At 42.0% G+C, this 16,620-nt stretch overlaps 2 protein-coding genes across 2 annotated transcripts in view; both read left to right on the forward strand.

Moving 5' to 3' along the window:
• The window catches only part of LOC146982330 (uncharacterized), a 420,172-nt gene that overhangs the window by 377,834 nt on the left and 25,718 nt on the right, over window positions 1-16,620 (forward strand). The window lies entirely within an intron of this gene.
• LOC146982340 (NLR family CARD domain-containing protein 3-like) lies at window positions 2,480-12,880 on the forward strand. Its single transcript, XM_085785510.1, has 6 exons — window positions 2,480-2,570; window positions 6,568-6,618; window positions 9,049-9,096; window positions 9,454-9,501; window positions 10,435-12,415; window positions 12,703-12,880. The coding sequence occupies exons 1-6, from the start codon at window positions 2,480-2,482 to the stop codon at window positions 12,878-12,880; spliced, it is 2,397 nt and encodes a 798-aa protein (XP_085641636.1).

The following is a 16,620-nucleotide window of genomic DNA, read 5'->3' on the forward strand; positions in this document are numbered from 1 at the left end:
ATTTATTTTTGATATTACCTTTGCTTTTTACACTTTTACACTTACTTTTACTTTACTTTACTTTACTTTACTTGTGTGTCCAACCCTCCTGTAACTATGTGAATGTACTTATTCTGTTATCTACTGGTCCTTTGTCTTTATGGACTTTTTTATGTTAATTGTTGTATTGTTTTGGGGACTATGGATGTAATTTAGCACATGTGCTAAATCCGGTGTATTTACAGTGGGTATTCTGGTACTCACTGTCCATTAATATGCATTGTCCCGACTAAATAAACAAATAAAGTAAGGTAAGTAAATATTTACCTTTGCTTTTTACACTTTCACACTTAGGCTATGTAAATTCAAAGTCTCACTATATCTTATTATTGTCTTTTTTGCTCTAATGTGAGTCTAAAAGTCAGGTCTGGTCTCCATCTATTACATGTGAATATCATTTTCAACCTTGGCTGACGATATATTGTAATAAATTTAAAAAAAAACAAATCAAATCTCATGGTTGTTGTGATTTCATCAGTCTGGTTTTGTTGTTTAATCAGTCCCTTACAGGAAACCCACATTAACTTTAACATGTGATTCTTCACATGTGAAAAATTTTGCACATGGGAAACATGTGGTTTTGGCCCAATTTTATGTGAATCACATGTGAACTCCCACGTGAACCCATTTTCTACATGTGGTTTGACACATGTGATCACATGTGTAAAAAAGGATTCACATAAAATTGCCAAAACCACATGTTCCCCATGTGCAAAATGTGAATGACATGTGAAGTTCATGTGGTTGTTTATAGTTCAACAAATAAATCTGTGGGGTCGTTAGATGAGTGATTCACTTTAATGTTTAATTAGTATTTATAATATATCTCAATAGGCCTTTTATTGAAAATTGTTTTATTAGCTATCTTAAAGCAGAAGTAAGTGATATATTTGTGTTAATATAAGTCTTAAATAGTTATATCTTCCGACAGCAATCACTTACATAGAGTGTTTGGTCTGAAACACGGGTCTGTCAGTCACTCTGCTCTGCTCTGAGCCGAAGAGAAAACATTTATCGTATCCTACAGTTTTTATCCAATGAGGAGAGAGAACGGCATGCAGGGCTGTGTGTGCAGCCAAGGAACGCCGTGAATGTGGTGACGTAGGGACGAGGACTGTTATGGTGCGTTCAAGGAAACTCGTATTTTTCCGACCGTGAAGTGGTACCAGTTCGATCAGGTGATGATGAATGTAAAGTGTAACCATTCTTGACAAAGAGGAGGAATACATAAGTGTTACCTAGTTTGCTGTCTCCTTGCTGAAAGCCAGTGGTTCAGTATCTCTCTGGGCTTGGCTCGTCATCCAGTACTGGAACATCTTCTCTCTCTGGAAACTGTTGAAATCTTCACAAATCTCTGGATCACTCTAGGTCGGCTCCACGATCTCAGCAGGGTGGCATTTTGAAAAGTATTCACTCTGGGACCTGAGACAAGGTCAAGATACAATTACTTGATGCTAAGTTGTGAGCAATTTGATATTTTTACTACATTTCAATTGCAGGTCAAATACATAAGGGAGATCTCAAAAAATTAACTCACCGGTGCACCTTTAAATATACGGTTAAAATCTGACAAATCTTCAGAACATCATTTACTTTTATTAGCTAAAGAAATACCAACATTAACAGTAAATATTTAACATGAACACCTGCTGCAGTACTTTACACAAAGTATTTCAGAACACATTGAATAACAGTTTCTTTTACACAGCATGTAGTCAGAAAATGTCTGCTGCTCAGCAGTATTTACTAAGATATTCTCACTCACCACTTCAAAGCCATTAACACTGTTAGGCTAACCCAATAGGATTTAACTTGAGGTAATTAATTAATTAAAAATTAACCGACGTAGTTTACAACGGCACCAATTATCATCATGGTTAACGGAAACATGAGCCAGCTGACTACATATTAAAACTCACCTGTCCTCACCTGACCAGCTGGTCTTCACTCAGGAAGTGGATGAAGCATTTCACTGGCTACCGTGCACCTCCACTTGACTCTGCTATCTGACCCACTTTATCATTTTTAAATGTGTGTGTTTATTTTGAGTGCTTTTATGTAAAATATGAAACAATTTATTTCAAGTGCATTTTTAAACATGAATTTAAATTTTGAGCTCTACTGAAGTGAATGCATAACTGTTTAATTGCTGTGGGCTACAAATGACCAGAGACAAACCTGTCCCACAGTGTGAAGTGTGTGTTCAGGATGTTAGAGCCAAAGCAGCTCTAGAACTGGTTCATATTGACAGAGTGGGACATTTGTGGAGATAAATTATTTACATTTAACTCATAATGTATTAATATAACTGCATTTCATCATATGTTTTTGGAGGAAAGAATATTTATGTCTGTGTGATATGGTTTGTTGACCATGAGGTGATGGAGTTCTCTTGTTTGGACACTAGGGGGCAGAATTAGAGCAGGGATTGTGGTGGGGCATGTCTGGATGGGTTTTCCTCATCGCCATGGAAGACTCAGTTCAAGCAGCCTCGTCTCTCTGTGTCACTGTTTCTTTCCTGTGTTTTTCAGGTGAGTGTTGTCTCAAACCCCAAAGGAATTACTGAAACTTCTTAGTTAAACTTTAGAGAAGTATGAGTGTCTACATGTAGTACATTTGTGTGTGTGAATGTTGAATGAGAGCGGCTGTGACTGCTGTTTATTTTATTGCATAAAGCACTTTGAGCTGCTTCCTTTTGTATGAAAAGTGCTCTATGAATAAAGTTTTGTTTTTGTTGATAGTGTCTGTATGTTAAAGCAGATATCAGTGGAATGTTTTTGTTAATATAAGTCCTAAATAGTCCTATTTTCCGTCAGCAATCACTTACATGAAGTATTTCAGCCTAAACACGAGTCTCTCCGTCACTCTGCTCTGCTGTAACCCGAGGAGAAAATTTTCCTTGTGGGATACAAGTGTTATCCAATGAGGGGAGAGAACGGCATGAAGGGCTGTGTGTGCAGCCAAGGGATGCGCGTGAATGTGGTGACGTAGCACGAGGACCAATTGATGCCTGACAAGGGCGGGGGCTGCTAACTCATGGTGCGTTCAAGGAAACTCGTACTTTGTGTTTTTCCTTCCTGTGAAGTCATACCAGTTCGATCTGGTACGAGTTCACGGGTCGGAAGTTACGAGTGGCCGTTATAGGGAACTTTCACAGACAACAGGACGGTAAAAACACGAGCTACGGGTTACCTGGAACGCTACCAAGTCGTAGTTGTGACTTGAAGCTGTAACTTACGGTTTCAAAAGCCTGCCTTGAACACAGCATTAGCCGAAACGGCCGTGCCGATGATATCTGCTTTAACTGGATTGAACTTTATTTGGAGATAATGAATGTGTTGGGAGAGACACAGGAAATGTTGTGTGTCTGCAGCTGTTGGTGAGACGGTTGCCGTGGTGCTGGGGCGGGTTGGTGCTGTTCACAACCTTCAGTATCACTGACAGAGAAGACGGTTAAAGAGAAGCTATGCAAGATTTTTTTATTTTTTTTTTACCTTAACTATGCTACATACAACGCATAACAAACTCCTACTTTGATCTGTTGCTGTTTTTCTGTGCTCATGCTGTTATTATAAATGTTTGTGCAGACAGTTGATGGTTGGTGATGCCCATGTTTTTGTGAAATCAAACTTTAACACTCACAGAACCTCTAAGCCCAGGGGTGTGGAATCATTTTAAATGAGTGTGTTCATTTAAAGTGCTTTTATGTAAAATATGAAACTATTTACCGGTATGTCAAGTGTGTTTTTTAGACATGAGTTAAAATGATGAGTTCCACTGAATGCATAACTGTTTAATTGCTCTGGGCTACAAATGACAGAGACAAACCTGTTCTATGGTGTGAGCAGATACATTATTTACATTTAACTCATAATGTATTAATGTAACTGCATTTTATCATATTTATGGAGGAAAGCCTATTTCTGTCTGTATGATACGGTTTGTTGACCTCGAGCTGATTCCAGTAGGAGGAGTTCTCTTGTTTGGACACTAGGGGGCAGAATTAGAGCAGGGATTGTGGTGGGGCATGTGCCTACGTTTACATGGAGAACATTTGTGTGTGTGAGTAACTGTGAATGTTGAATGACAGAGGATGTTGACTGCTGTTTATTTTATTGCATGAATCACTTTGAGCTGCTTCCTTTTGTATGAAAAGTGCTCTATGAATAAAGGTTTGTTTTTGTTGATAAAATGTGACGCTGTGTCTCCAGTGTTGTCTGTGGGAGTTTGTGTGATGTGTGTGTGTTGTGGGTCCATGACTTGTTTTGTTGTGAAATTGTTGTAAACAACTGAACCTAAGTTATGAAAAGTTAATGCATAAGTTCTGGAGTGTTAATTAATGAGCTGAAGAGTTTATTACCAGGCTGTTGCCACTGATAAGAATGTGGTCTTTGTTAACTTGGTTAAATAAGGTTGATGATTATGCACAAATATCACTGTAATATGATTTATAGTGTCTGTATGTTCATTGGATTGGAACTTTATTTGGAGATAATGAATGTGTTGGTGTAAATGAGTCATAAGAAGAATAAAATGTCTACAGATGTGACAAATCCAAGGCCCAGGCCAGCACACAGGAGTGATGTAGCTGGTGCAACTACCTGAAGCTGCTGACAGACACCAACACTCACCTGTAGCAGACTGCAACCCACTGGCACCACTCACCTCACAGGAAACAGGACGTTGTTGGAGACCATCTCAGGATTTTATTCTGCACACAACAGTAGGAGCACATTAGCTGCATCTACTATGTTTTTATGTTTTATCTCATTAATCACATTCATTTTTAACACTTCTAACAGAATATTCACTAATCAATAAGATATATCATAAGAAAATGTTATGTCAAAATGTCAAAAGAAAAAGAAAAAGAAAAGATTATGATGAAGATAATTTATTCTTTATTATGGGGGAAGGACTAGATAAGCTTTTGCTTCTCCCACTTTCCCTTTCGGCCATGTGTATTGTATTATTTTAACTAAGATGAAGTGTGATGATGATGATTTAATTGACATGCCCGAAATAAACAAATAAATAAATAAATATATACAGGTGCATCTCAATACATTAGAATATCATGGAAAAGTTTATTTATGTCAGTAATTCAATTCAAAAAGTGAAGCTAACACATTATATAGATCCATTACACAGAATTAAACATTTCATGTCTTTATTTATTTAATTGTATTGATTATGGCTAACTAAAGACCTAAAATTCAGTCTCTAACAAAATTAGAATATTACAAAAGACCAATTTAAAAAAGCATTTTTAATACAGAAATATTGTCCTTGTGAAAATTGGTTGTGGTTATTTGACTTGAACTACTGTAAATGGGCTTTTCCATGCTATTCTGATTTATTGAGATGCAGCTGTAGTTTCCAGTTTCAAACTGAATGTTCACTAAACAATCAGATATTTCTGTAGACATGAGATCGTATAGTGGCAGTTTCAGTTGGATCCACAGCAGATGAACTTTAAACACACAGAACAAAGCCACAACACAAACACATGTATGCTAATGAGATGAGATCGTTAAATCCTCGTCTCACCGTGAACAAAGAAAAACAACACACAGTCACACACACTTTAAACATGGCCGCCACCTCATCACTCAGTGTGTGTGTGTGATATTCATGGTAAGTAAGGACTTTAAGAGCATATTATCTACAAATAACGGAGAGAGTTTCACCGTGTGTCTCGGCTCTTCCAGCAGCAGCGACGTTTTGGCGCGTTTTGGGGGGTGCACCGCTAATTAACGCCCCACCTGCAACAACAGCTGGAACCAGGAACCATCGTTCTCTGAACCAAACTGCTGCAGCAACAACAGTTTAGCTGGTTAACATATTTACCACTGGTCTGAATCATATGTGGAGTGGGTTTTTAGTTTTAGCTGAAGTTCACATAGATAATATCAACTTAAAAACACATTAAATCTAAATACTGACTCAGCTACACACCACCTATGGTTTATGGAGATAACCAAGGAACAGGAGCATTAGCAAAGAAGCTGTGAGTCGACAGAGATTTAAGATCATTTTCTGAGGTCGACTGATCACAAAGGAAAAATAAAGTTTGTCAAGTTTGTGTTTGGAGAGTCACAGATAAGATTAGGTTACATGATGTAAGTTTAAGGTAGAAAACCATATAATGTTCTGTGTTAAAGGAGTTAATAATGTGAGAGCAAGTGGGGGTGTTCATATGTGTGTTAAATGTGCTCTCAAATTATTATTATTTTTAACAACTTTATTTCAAACAGTCAACCAGAAATGACAAAGGCAGACATGAGATCACTTACATTCAGAAATCATTCAAAATCATCATAGTTAAATAAAAAAAAGAGAGAAAAAATAAAGCTGATGAGAAATGCTTTACCTGTGACATGTTTGTATAGAAAATAAATGTGTCAATAAAGTTTCTCTTTCTGTCAAACTGTAGCACGTAGCCTGCGGTTGGTCTATGTTGGGAATTTTTAGTTTAGTTTAGGAAGTTTTTAAATGTAGAGGCTTGCTGTGCTGTGACTCCCTCAGGTGAGCTGGCTGCCTGGCTCCGCCCCAGACTGAGGTGTGGATATGAGACAGGTGAGGAGGAGGAGCGAGAGAAAGTGAAAGTATTTAGTTCAGACGCCATTTTAAGAAGAAGAAGGAGTAAGAGCTGCAGCGGGTGAGTGTTAAAACAACATTATTATTATTATTCACCGTTAAGTCTCAGTCCCTGTGAAGTGTGAAGGGAAGAAGAGTCAGAGTAGTTTTACACTAGTCCGCCATTGTTGTTGTTGTAGTTTCTACGTCCAGCGGTGTTGCCCAGGTTACAGGTTAGAGAGGTGACAGGTGAGGCTATGACGTCATCGTTTCACTAAAGATCCGTTATGTTTTTTCTGAGGCGCCGTTTGGAGATTTACCCACACTGGGACCAGGTTCAAAAATATACAGTTTTAGGACAAAACGCCGACATGAGAAATAAAAACTGTTAACACACTGTTATTCTCTGTGTGTGTTAACACAGGGTATCCGCGGGGTCTTGAAAAGTATTAAAAGGTGATAAATCAATTTGGGGAAAATTAAGACCCTTAAAAAGTATTAAAAAGTCTTTTCACGACTTTATAAAGTCTTAGATTTTGAAGTTGGTTTTTTTTCAGAATTAGCTGTCCAAGAGTTTGAGTCCTAAAAAACTTTGTAAAAGTGTGTGAATTTATTCATTTAAAAAAAAAACAAAGATGAACTGGTACATAAAAAAGAAAAGAAGATTGTTGTTTTTGTTTTTTTGAGAGTGGAACAATGTTTTTTTTTTTGATAAACTTTGCCTTTTATTTATTATCCCAGCCTATTTTGAATTCTGTTGTATCATAGTGGTCTCTAGTCTTTATCACAAACTAAAACTGTTTAGTTAAAAGTGTCACTGATGTAAATGGTTACAGCTTGAAGTGGTGGTGAGGTGTTGAAAAATATTGAGAATTCTTGAAAAAGTCTTAAAAGGGTTTTAGAATTAACTTTAAGATTCCTGTATATACCCTGTAACAGACAGCTAAGGGGAAAGTTAAGGGAACTTAAGTCAGACAGCTGAGCTCTGAATCCTCTGTTTATTTCACCTCTTAATGTGAAAACTGTGTGTTTGACCTTCAAAATAAAAGTTTAACACTGACCCTGAGAAGATAAAGAGTCTGAAACACAGTTGATCCACATAAGACCAGGTTCTGATCAAAAACCAAAAGAATAAGACACAAAACAGGTTTCACTGTCAGACTCGTTATCTTCAAAGTTCAAAGTTCAAAGTTAGCCTATCTTTATTGTCCCTGTTGAAATTGATTTGCAGCCAGGAGGTCCAAAACACATAAAAACATCCACGGTCCAAGTATTTAGCTCAGACGCCATTTTAAGAAGAAGGAGTAAGAGCTGCGGCAGGTGAGTGTTAAAACATTATTATTATTATTCACCGTTAAGTCTCAGTCCCTGTGAAGTGTGAAGGGAAGAAGAGTCAGAGTAGTTTTACACTAGTCCGCCATTGTTGTTGTTGTAGTTTCTACGTCCAGCGGTGTTGCCAAGGTTACAGGTTAGAGAGGTGACAGGTGAGGCTATGACGTTATTGTTTCACTAAAGATAAGTTTAGTTTTTTCTGAGGCGGCGTTTGGAGATTTACCCACACCAGGACCAGGTTTTAATAATATAGGCTACAGTTTTAGGACGAAACGCTGTTATGAGAAATAAAAACGGTTAATATAGCCTACTGTATATTCTGTGTGTGTGTGTGTGTGTGTGTGTCAGTCAGACAGCTAAGGGGAAAGTTAAGGGAACTTAAGTCAGACAGCTGAGCTCTGAATCCTCTGTTTATTTCACCTCTTAATGTGAAAACTGTGTGTTTGACCTTCAAAATAAAAGTTTAACACTGACCCTGAGAAGATAAAGAGTCTGAAACACAGTTGATCCACATAGGACCAGGTTCTGATCAAAAACCAAAAGAATAAGACACAAAACAGGTTTCACTGTCAGACTTGTTATCTTCAAAGTTCAAAGTTAGCCTATCTTTATTGTCCCTGTTGAAATTGATTTGCAGCCAGGAGGTCCAAAACACATAAAAACATCCAAGGTCCCATAACTACACATAAAACACACACAGAACAATCAACCTTTGTTAAGAACAACAGCACATATAGCAACATATAGCAACACATAGTGGGCAGAGTAATTAATTTTCAAGTGCATTCAGAGACAAAGTCTTCTCTGGAAAAGTGTTAAAGTTTTACACTCAACACAAAATAAAACACAGTTTTCACATTAAGAGGTGAAATAAACAGAGGATTCAGAGCTCAGCTGTTGAATTTAATTTCCCCTTAACTGCTGAATCTGAAGCTAACATCAGTGTTGTTCAGTGTTTTCTGGTTTCCCTCTCAGACTGACTGAAGTCCTGAAGATGAGTGTTAATGTGGAGGAAGAGGAGGACGGACCAGAGTCTCCAGGACCCATCTGTCCGTCTCTGAAGAGTGACCGGTCCGGATTTAAACCTCTAAACTTCAGACCTGGACCTGGACCTGGACCTGGACCTGGACCTGGATCCACCAGCTGGTCTGTACAGAGTGACCAGTCCAATGATAAACCTCTAAACTTCAGACCTGGACCTGGACCTGGACCCACCTCCTGGTCTGTAAAGAGTGACCGGTCCAATGATAAACCTCTAAACTTCAGACCTGGACCTGGACCTGGACCCACCAGCTGGTCTGTAAAGAGTGACCGGTCCAATGATAAACCTCTAAACTTCAGACCTGGACCTGGACCTGGACCCACCAGCTGGTCTGTAAAGAGTGACCGGTCCAATGATAAACCTCTAAACTTCAGACCTGGACCTGGACCTGGACCTGGACCTGGACCCACCAGCTGGTCTGTAAAGAGTGACCGGTCCAATGATAAACCTCTAAACTTCAGACCTGGACCTGGACCTGGACCTGGACCTGGACCTGGACCCACCAGCTGGTCTGTAAAGAGTGACCAGTCCAATGAACCACCTCTAAACTTCAGACCCAGACCCAGACCTGGACCTGAACCCACCAGCTGGTCTGTAAAGAGTGACCGGTCCAATGATCAACCTCTAAACTTCAGACCCAGACCTGGTCCTGGACCTGGACCTCCAGAGTCACGGTAAGAGACAGTTTCTACTGTAAACTGAGCTGAAGATGATTCAGTCATTAGACTCATGTGAAGGAAACAGAGAGAAACCAGTCATGGTTAAAGTAGAGTAAATGTAATAGTAACTTAGTCTACTCCAAATACTTTACAGACACCAGCTGGTCTCAGATCAGTGAGGCCACATCCACGTTTGTCTCAGTCCTCGTTCTTCTTCTCCTCTCCATTAAAGAAAAGACACATCAGTGTTAATCCCCTCTCCCTTGCCCTTAGGAGGTCTTTCACCTCCTACCAGGCCATTGCCTTCATAAGAATGTATTCTTAGCAATTCTTGCCTGGTAAAATAAAGGTTTACTACTACTACTAAACTGTGTTTGTACTCATCAACGTCTTTATGATTTAATGTAATTATCAGAGTACAGAGTGTTTTTGTTTTCATGTCTTATATCATTTAGTCTGGACAGAGAGAAGAGGAGTGGTGTCTCTGACGTCCTGAAGGATCATGGACAAAGACCCAGAACCAGAGGTGAGCTGCAGACAGCCAATCAGAGCAGCTGTGGACAAAGTGAGACTGAACATCTGTCTGCTGATGTGGTCATTAGTGAAACCAGGACCTGTTGTTTTCTCCAGAGTCATTGTTCCATCACACAGCACTGACATTTAAGAAGATGATTCAAACCTTCTCTTTGTTGTCTGTAGTTTTTCTGTAGCTGATGAAAATAATCTGATCAGATTGTCAGACTCTCTGTCTTCAGTCTGACTCTGTCTCTTGTCTCTCAGCAGATCGTGGTCTGCAGGAGGTTTTAGATCAACATAAGATCAGTCTGAGGAGCAGATGTGAACGAGTGACTGAAGGAACTGAGGGAACAGGAAGTGGAACAGGAAGTGGAACCCTCCTCAACAGCATCTACACTGATCTCTACATCACAGAGGGACAGAGTGAAGAGGTTAATACCCAACATGAGGTGAGACAGCTGGAGACAACGCCCAAGAAGAAGACCCTCCATGACACTCCAATCAAGTGCAACGACATCTTTAAAGACTTACCTGTCCAACAGAGAGAGGACGTCTCTACGGTCTCACCTGTCCAACAGAGAGAGGACGTCTCTACAGTCTCACCTGTCCAACAGACAGAGGACGTCTCTACGGTCTCACCTGTCCAACAGAGAGAGGACGTCTCTACGGTCTCACCTGTCCAACAGAGACCCATCAGAGTGGTTCTGACCAACGGCGTCGCTGGCGTTGGAAAAACCTTCTCGGTGCAGAAGTTCACTCTGGACTGGGCCGAGGGCTTGGAGAACCAAGATGTCAGTCTGCTGGTTCTGCTTTCGTTCAGGGAGCTGAACCTGATCAGAGATCAGCGGTTGAGTCTTCTCAGGCTGCTCCATGTTTTCCATCCAACATTACAGAAGGTCACAGCAGAGCAGCTGGCTGTCTGTAAACTTCTCTTCATCTTTGACGGCCTGGATGAAAGCCGACTGTCACTGGACTTCAGCAACAGGGAGGTTGTGTCTGATGTGACACAGACGTCATCAGTCAATGTGCTGCTGACAAACTTCATCCAGGGGAATCTGCTTCCCTCGGCTCTGGTCTGGATCACCTCCAGACCTGCAGCAGCCAATCAGATCCCTCCTACATGTGTCGACAGAGTGACAGAGGTCCGAGGCTTCACTGACGCCCAGATGGAGGAGTACTTCAGGAGGAGGTCCAGTGATGAAGATCTGTCCAGAAGAATCATCTCACACATCAAGACGTCCAGGACCCTCCACATCATGTGTCAAGTCCCAGTCTTCTGCTGGATCAGTGCTACAGTTCTGGAGCACATGTTGACCACAGACCAGAGAGGAGAGCTGCCCAAGACCACAACTGACCTGTTCTCACACTTCCTGCTGGTCCAGACAAAGAGGAAGAAGAACAAGTACGGTGAAGGACATGAGACGAGTCCACAGAAGCTGACGGTGGCCGACAGGGAAGTTCTTCTGAAGCTGGGGAGGCTGGCGTTTGAACAGCTGGAGGAAGGAAACATCATGTTCTACCAAGAAGACCTGGAGCAGTGTGGTCTGGATGTCACAGAGGCCTCGGTGAACTCAGGACTCTGTACTGAGATCTTCAAAAGAGAGAGTGTGATCTTCCAGAAAACAGTCTACTGCTTTGTTCATCTGAGTGTTCAGGAGTTTCTGGCTGCAGTCTACATGTTCCACTGTTTCACCAACAGGAACACACAGGTCCTAGAGAGCTTCCTGGGAGAACAACATGTTAATTTAACCCTGGTTAACTTCCTGCAGAGAGCCATGCAGAAATCCCTCGGCAGTAGAAACGGTCACCTGGACCTGTTTGTTCGCTTCCTTCATGGCCTCTCTCTGGAGTCCAACCAGAGGCTGTTAGGAGGTCTGCTGGGTCAGACACACAACAGTCCAGGAACCATCCAGAGAACCATCAACAACCTCAAGGAGATGGAGAGTGATGGCAGTGTTGACAGTTATTACAGGGATGACAAAGATATAATCTCTCCTGACAGAAGCATCAACATCTTCCACTGTCTGACGGAGATGAAGGACCAGTCAGTTCATCAGGAGATCCAACAGTTCCTGAAGTCAGAGAACAGATCAGAGAAGAAACTCTCTGAGATCCAGTGTTCAGCTCTGGCCTACATGCTGCAGATGTCAGAGCAGGTTCTGGACCAGTTGGACCTGGAGAAGTACAGGACATCAGCTCAGGGACGACTGAGACTGATCCCAGCTGTGAGGAACTGCAGGAAGGCTGTGTGAGTCCAGACATGATCAATAACACACACACACACACGCACACACACACACACACACACACACACACACACACACACACACACACACACAGAGTTAAATGATTCTCATTAGTCTCAGTCATCTGAGAATGGATTTTTCCAGCCCAGCCCTGATGAGGATTATTGTTTCATGTCCAACACAAAGAGAGAAGATGAACTGAACCAGAGTGTGAAGAGCACATGTTGATCACATGATGACATGTTGTGTGTGTTTAGTACAAATTGTTTTGTTTCTTCTCTAATCACAGACTTGGTGGTTGTGGACTCTCCGAGATTCACTGTGAAGTCGTTGCCTCAGCTCTGAAGTCCAGCCCCTCCCACCTGACACACCTGGACCTGAGTTACAACGAGCTGGATGATTCATCAGTGAAGCGTCTGTGTGCTGGACTGGAGAGTCCAAACTGTAGACTGGAGACTCTGAGGTGAGTTCACTGACTGGAGCTGTTGTAGTTGTTTGAAGCTTCAGCTTCTCATTGGTTCGTACATGTCAGGATTTGTGTGTGAGGATTTTTCTCAAGAAGCTGAAGAGAGAAAACAGTTGAGATGAGTCCAGAGAGAAGAAGGTGAGAGCAGTCGTAGTGTTTGTGATTCAGAGCAGCAGAGAACGAGCTCAGCTTCTACAACTGTTGTTTTCAACTCAGACACTTGTTGTTGAAGCAACGTGCAGCACTGATCTGAGAGCAGATGTTGAGTTGTGGTCAGAAACACAGCAGCTGGTGGATGTTGTGGAGCTGACAGAACCATGGGAGGAAGCATGAGAGGAAGCAGCTGAGATCCACAGAGCTGGCAGCAGAGGCAGAGGAGGCTGGAAAGCTGCGCTCCAGTGGAGGCTGGCTGTAGGGAGCTGTTGGCAGCTAAAGTCTGCTCCCTGGTAGCTCAACTGGCTGGGAGAGGCTGGAGTGTGAAGCAGGAAGTGAAGAGCACGGCACACACTGCAGCCACTTCCTGTCAATGAGTGTGAATGCTGAGAATCAAGGTGAGACAGGTGAGAGCAGAGCTGCTAGTGTTGGTCTTGTTGCTGCTGACATGAAGCAGCTGCAGAGGCTCAGCTGGTTTGTTTGGAGGCTCACCAAGATGGGCTGAAGGTTGTTGCTTCATGTGGCGGCTCAGGCTCAGAGTGTTGACTCAGTGCTTGGCTGAGGGCAGGAGTCAGAAGCAGCTCAAAGTGACAGCTGAGCTTCTTGAACGTGGGCTTGTGTGAGCTGTTGAACACAGTCAGTGTGTTAGCAGAGCAGAGCAGCAGCACAGAAGCTGAGTGATGAGCTGCTGTGGACGGGCTCGCCACAAACAACCTGCTTCACACACTTTCAAAACGCCCACGGAGAAAAGCTGACCACGTCGTTCTGAAGATTGTCACAACTTGATGTTGCTGTCAAACAGCCCTGAACTCTGGAGCCGTGTTTGTCGGCCATTGAAGCGGCGTATCGCTACGCACACGCGCACTATGACGCACACTGTATGAGTGCAGATGAGCTGTTGGAGTGAGAAGGAGCTCAGTGACAGAGTCTCTGAGAAATGTGGCTGCACAACATGAGTTTGTCTGGATGGAGCCACAGGTGGAGCTGACAGGTGAAGAGGCGGAGTCACTGCGTCTGTGTTGAAGCAGCAGCAGCTTCTCATGAATATTAATGAGCTGTTTTCTCTCTGTCACTGTTTAACCTGCTTCCTGTTGCTTCAGCTGTTGGACTTTGATTTTCTAAACTTGTTCTTTCTGAAGCTTCTTCAGCTCTGAACAGATGATGAGACACTGAACGCTGTCAACAAGGAGCTTTGTCCTCAACTCACTGCTTTTATTCTTTATTCAGATTGAAGCGCTGCTGGTTGTCAAAGATCAGCTCTTCTTCTCTGGTCTCAGCTCTGAAGTCCAACCCCTCCCACCTGAGAGAACTGGACCTGAGAGAGAACAACCTGAAGTCTTCAGACGTGAAGGATCTGGATGATCTTGTGAAGAGTCCAGACTGTAGACTGGAGACTGTGAGGTCAGTAGGGGGGCGGAGTCAATCTGTGCTGCTTTCAGCACTATTGGACTAAAGTCAGTGAGAGACAATAACAGAGACAACAGTCAGCCAATCAGAGCAGAGAGAGACAACAGTCAGCCAATCAGAGCAGAGAGAGACAACAGTCAGCCAATCAGAGCAGAGAGAGACAACAGTCAGCCAATCAGAGCAGAGAGAGATGATCACTGATCCATCACCTCTGTCCTCTGCTTCTCTTCTCAGATGGGACACCCTCTTCTGAACCTCCTGAACTGATCTGAGAGCAGCTCCACTGTCTCTCTCAGAGTCCAGTCCACCATCCTCCCTGTGTGTTCTGGACCTGACAGAGATCATCACTGACTCTGGACTCATCTGATCCTCTACACACTCTCTGCTCCTGCTCCTCCTCCTCTTCTTCCTCTTCCTCCTGTTTTCTTCTTCATTCATTCTGATTAACCAGCTCTATCTTGGGGTGTGGTGAAGAACTGCAGCTCATTTCCACATTATTGTGGGGCTGTCCCATTTCTCCACACTTGGCTCAGTGCGCTTGGTTACGCACACACTTTGGTGACGTTTTGCCGGCGGAACGTATATTTACATATAGTGTGCAAGCGTGGATTAAGTGGCCAAGCGTGTGGGGGGAGATTTAAAAGCAATCGGGACACACTTGACAAGTGCAGCCTGTGCCGTTGTGCACACTAGCACAACTACGACACACTCACACACACACAGCACAGCAACAGTTGTAATAACCAGTGCTGCTGGATCAGTCTCATCTACTCCTAAAGTGTCTCTATGCGCAAGATTCAGATCATAAATGTGTAAGCCCAACTCTGTAAGTAAATAAAACAAACAAGAAAAACATGAACAGAGCATGATGAATATAAAATATGACATTAAAAAGTCATAATTATGAGAAAGAAAGTTAATTTCATTTTATTGAGATTAATTCAATTCGCATTTCCTAAACGTGGCTCGTTGCTCCCGGTGACGACGGACTTCACCGTGGTGCATTGTGGGATTTATACTTGGCCAAATACCGCTCGGATGCAGTCTTACCTTAAGTGTGGATAAAGTGCAAATCAAGCGGCTGCACTTTCGGTCGTTGGAGAAACGGGACACACTTGCGCACTGACACTAGGCCCATGAACGCGCACGCCAAGTGCCCAAGTGTGTAAGTGTGATCGAGTGTGCATATTGGGACAGGCCCAGTGTGTTTTATTTTTATTTTTTAACATGATGGAGTTTCAGATTAGGTTGCTATGACTACAGTTAAAATATTAATGTGAGGCAGTTAACCTGTTTGACTGTTTGTCCCTTACAGGACACTGTAATTGGTAGTGTAAGTAAACACTATTTATTTTTGTATTATGATAAATGAATCAGTGTATATTTGATATTTACCTTTACTTTTTACATTTTTACACTCAAGTAAATTTAAAGTCTCACTATATCTTATTATTGTCTCTTTATCATGTATTGTTCTAATGTGAATCTAATAGTCAGGTCTGGTCTCCATCTATTACATGTGAATATCATTTTCAACCCTGGCTAACAGGATATTGTAATAAATTAAAAACAAAACAAATCAAATCTCATGGTTGTTGTGACTTCATCAGTCTGGTTTTGTTGTTTAATCAATCTCTTATTGTAACTGCCTACATGTCAGTTTAATTAATTCTCATTTATTTATTTTTTAGATCCTACCTGCCCTTCAGTTGAGGGGGGCGCATTGTTTTGTATTTGTTTCTACACGGTACCACTTTAGCGACACACCACCTGGCAGAGCATGGCAAGGGAGAAACAACACGGTCGGTTGTCTCCACACTCGGTAAAGTTGATGTAAAGATAAAGAGTTACGACATTAAATGTAAACAAAGAAGACGAAGACAGAAGAAAAGACAAGATTCAGCCCCTTTGGTAGTGTGCAGCCTACGAGGTGTGTTTTTATTGGTGTGTATGTGTAATAACATTAAGCTGCAAGCTCTGAATTAGCACATGTATTTACCGGACTATTTGTTTACTTTCACTTTCTTTAGTTCTCACGGGTCGGTCGGTGACTGTGAATAAACCCTGTCTTTAAACGAGCTCGGGTCTCATGCTTTACTACCGGGAGGAGCTACACTTATAGAAAAACCACATGAACTTAAAGCAGAAGTGAGTCAGAGTCAGAGTCAGAGTATCTTTATT

This window comes from Trachurus japonicus, chromosome 8 (assembly GCF_045865225.1).
Source record: "Trachurus japonicus isolate A0001 chromosome 8, Traja_1.0".
Lineage (NCBI taxonomy): Eukaryota > Metazoa > Chordata > Actinopteri > Carangiformes > Carangidae > Trachurus > Trachurus japonicus.

Excerpts from the sequence above, each read along its gene's own strand:
- LOC146982340 (XM_085785510.1), top strand. The coding sequence starts at position 2,480 with ATGTCTGGATGGGTTTTCCTCATCGCCATGGAAGACTCAGTTCAAGCA. Across the intron at positions 6,619-9,048 it reads GAGGTGTGGATATGAGACAG|ACCTGGACCTGGACCTGGAC; the intron begins GTGAGGAGGAGG and ends TCTAAACTTCAG. Across the intron at positions 9,097-9,453 it reads GGACCTGGATCCACCAGCTG|ACCTGGACCTGGACCTGGAC; the intron begins GTCTGTACAGAG and ends TCTAAACTTCAG.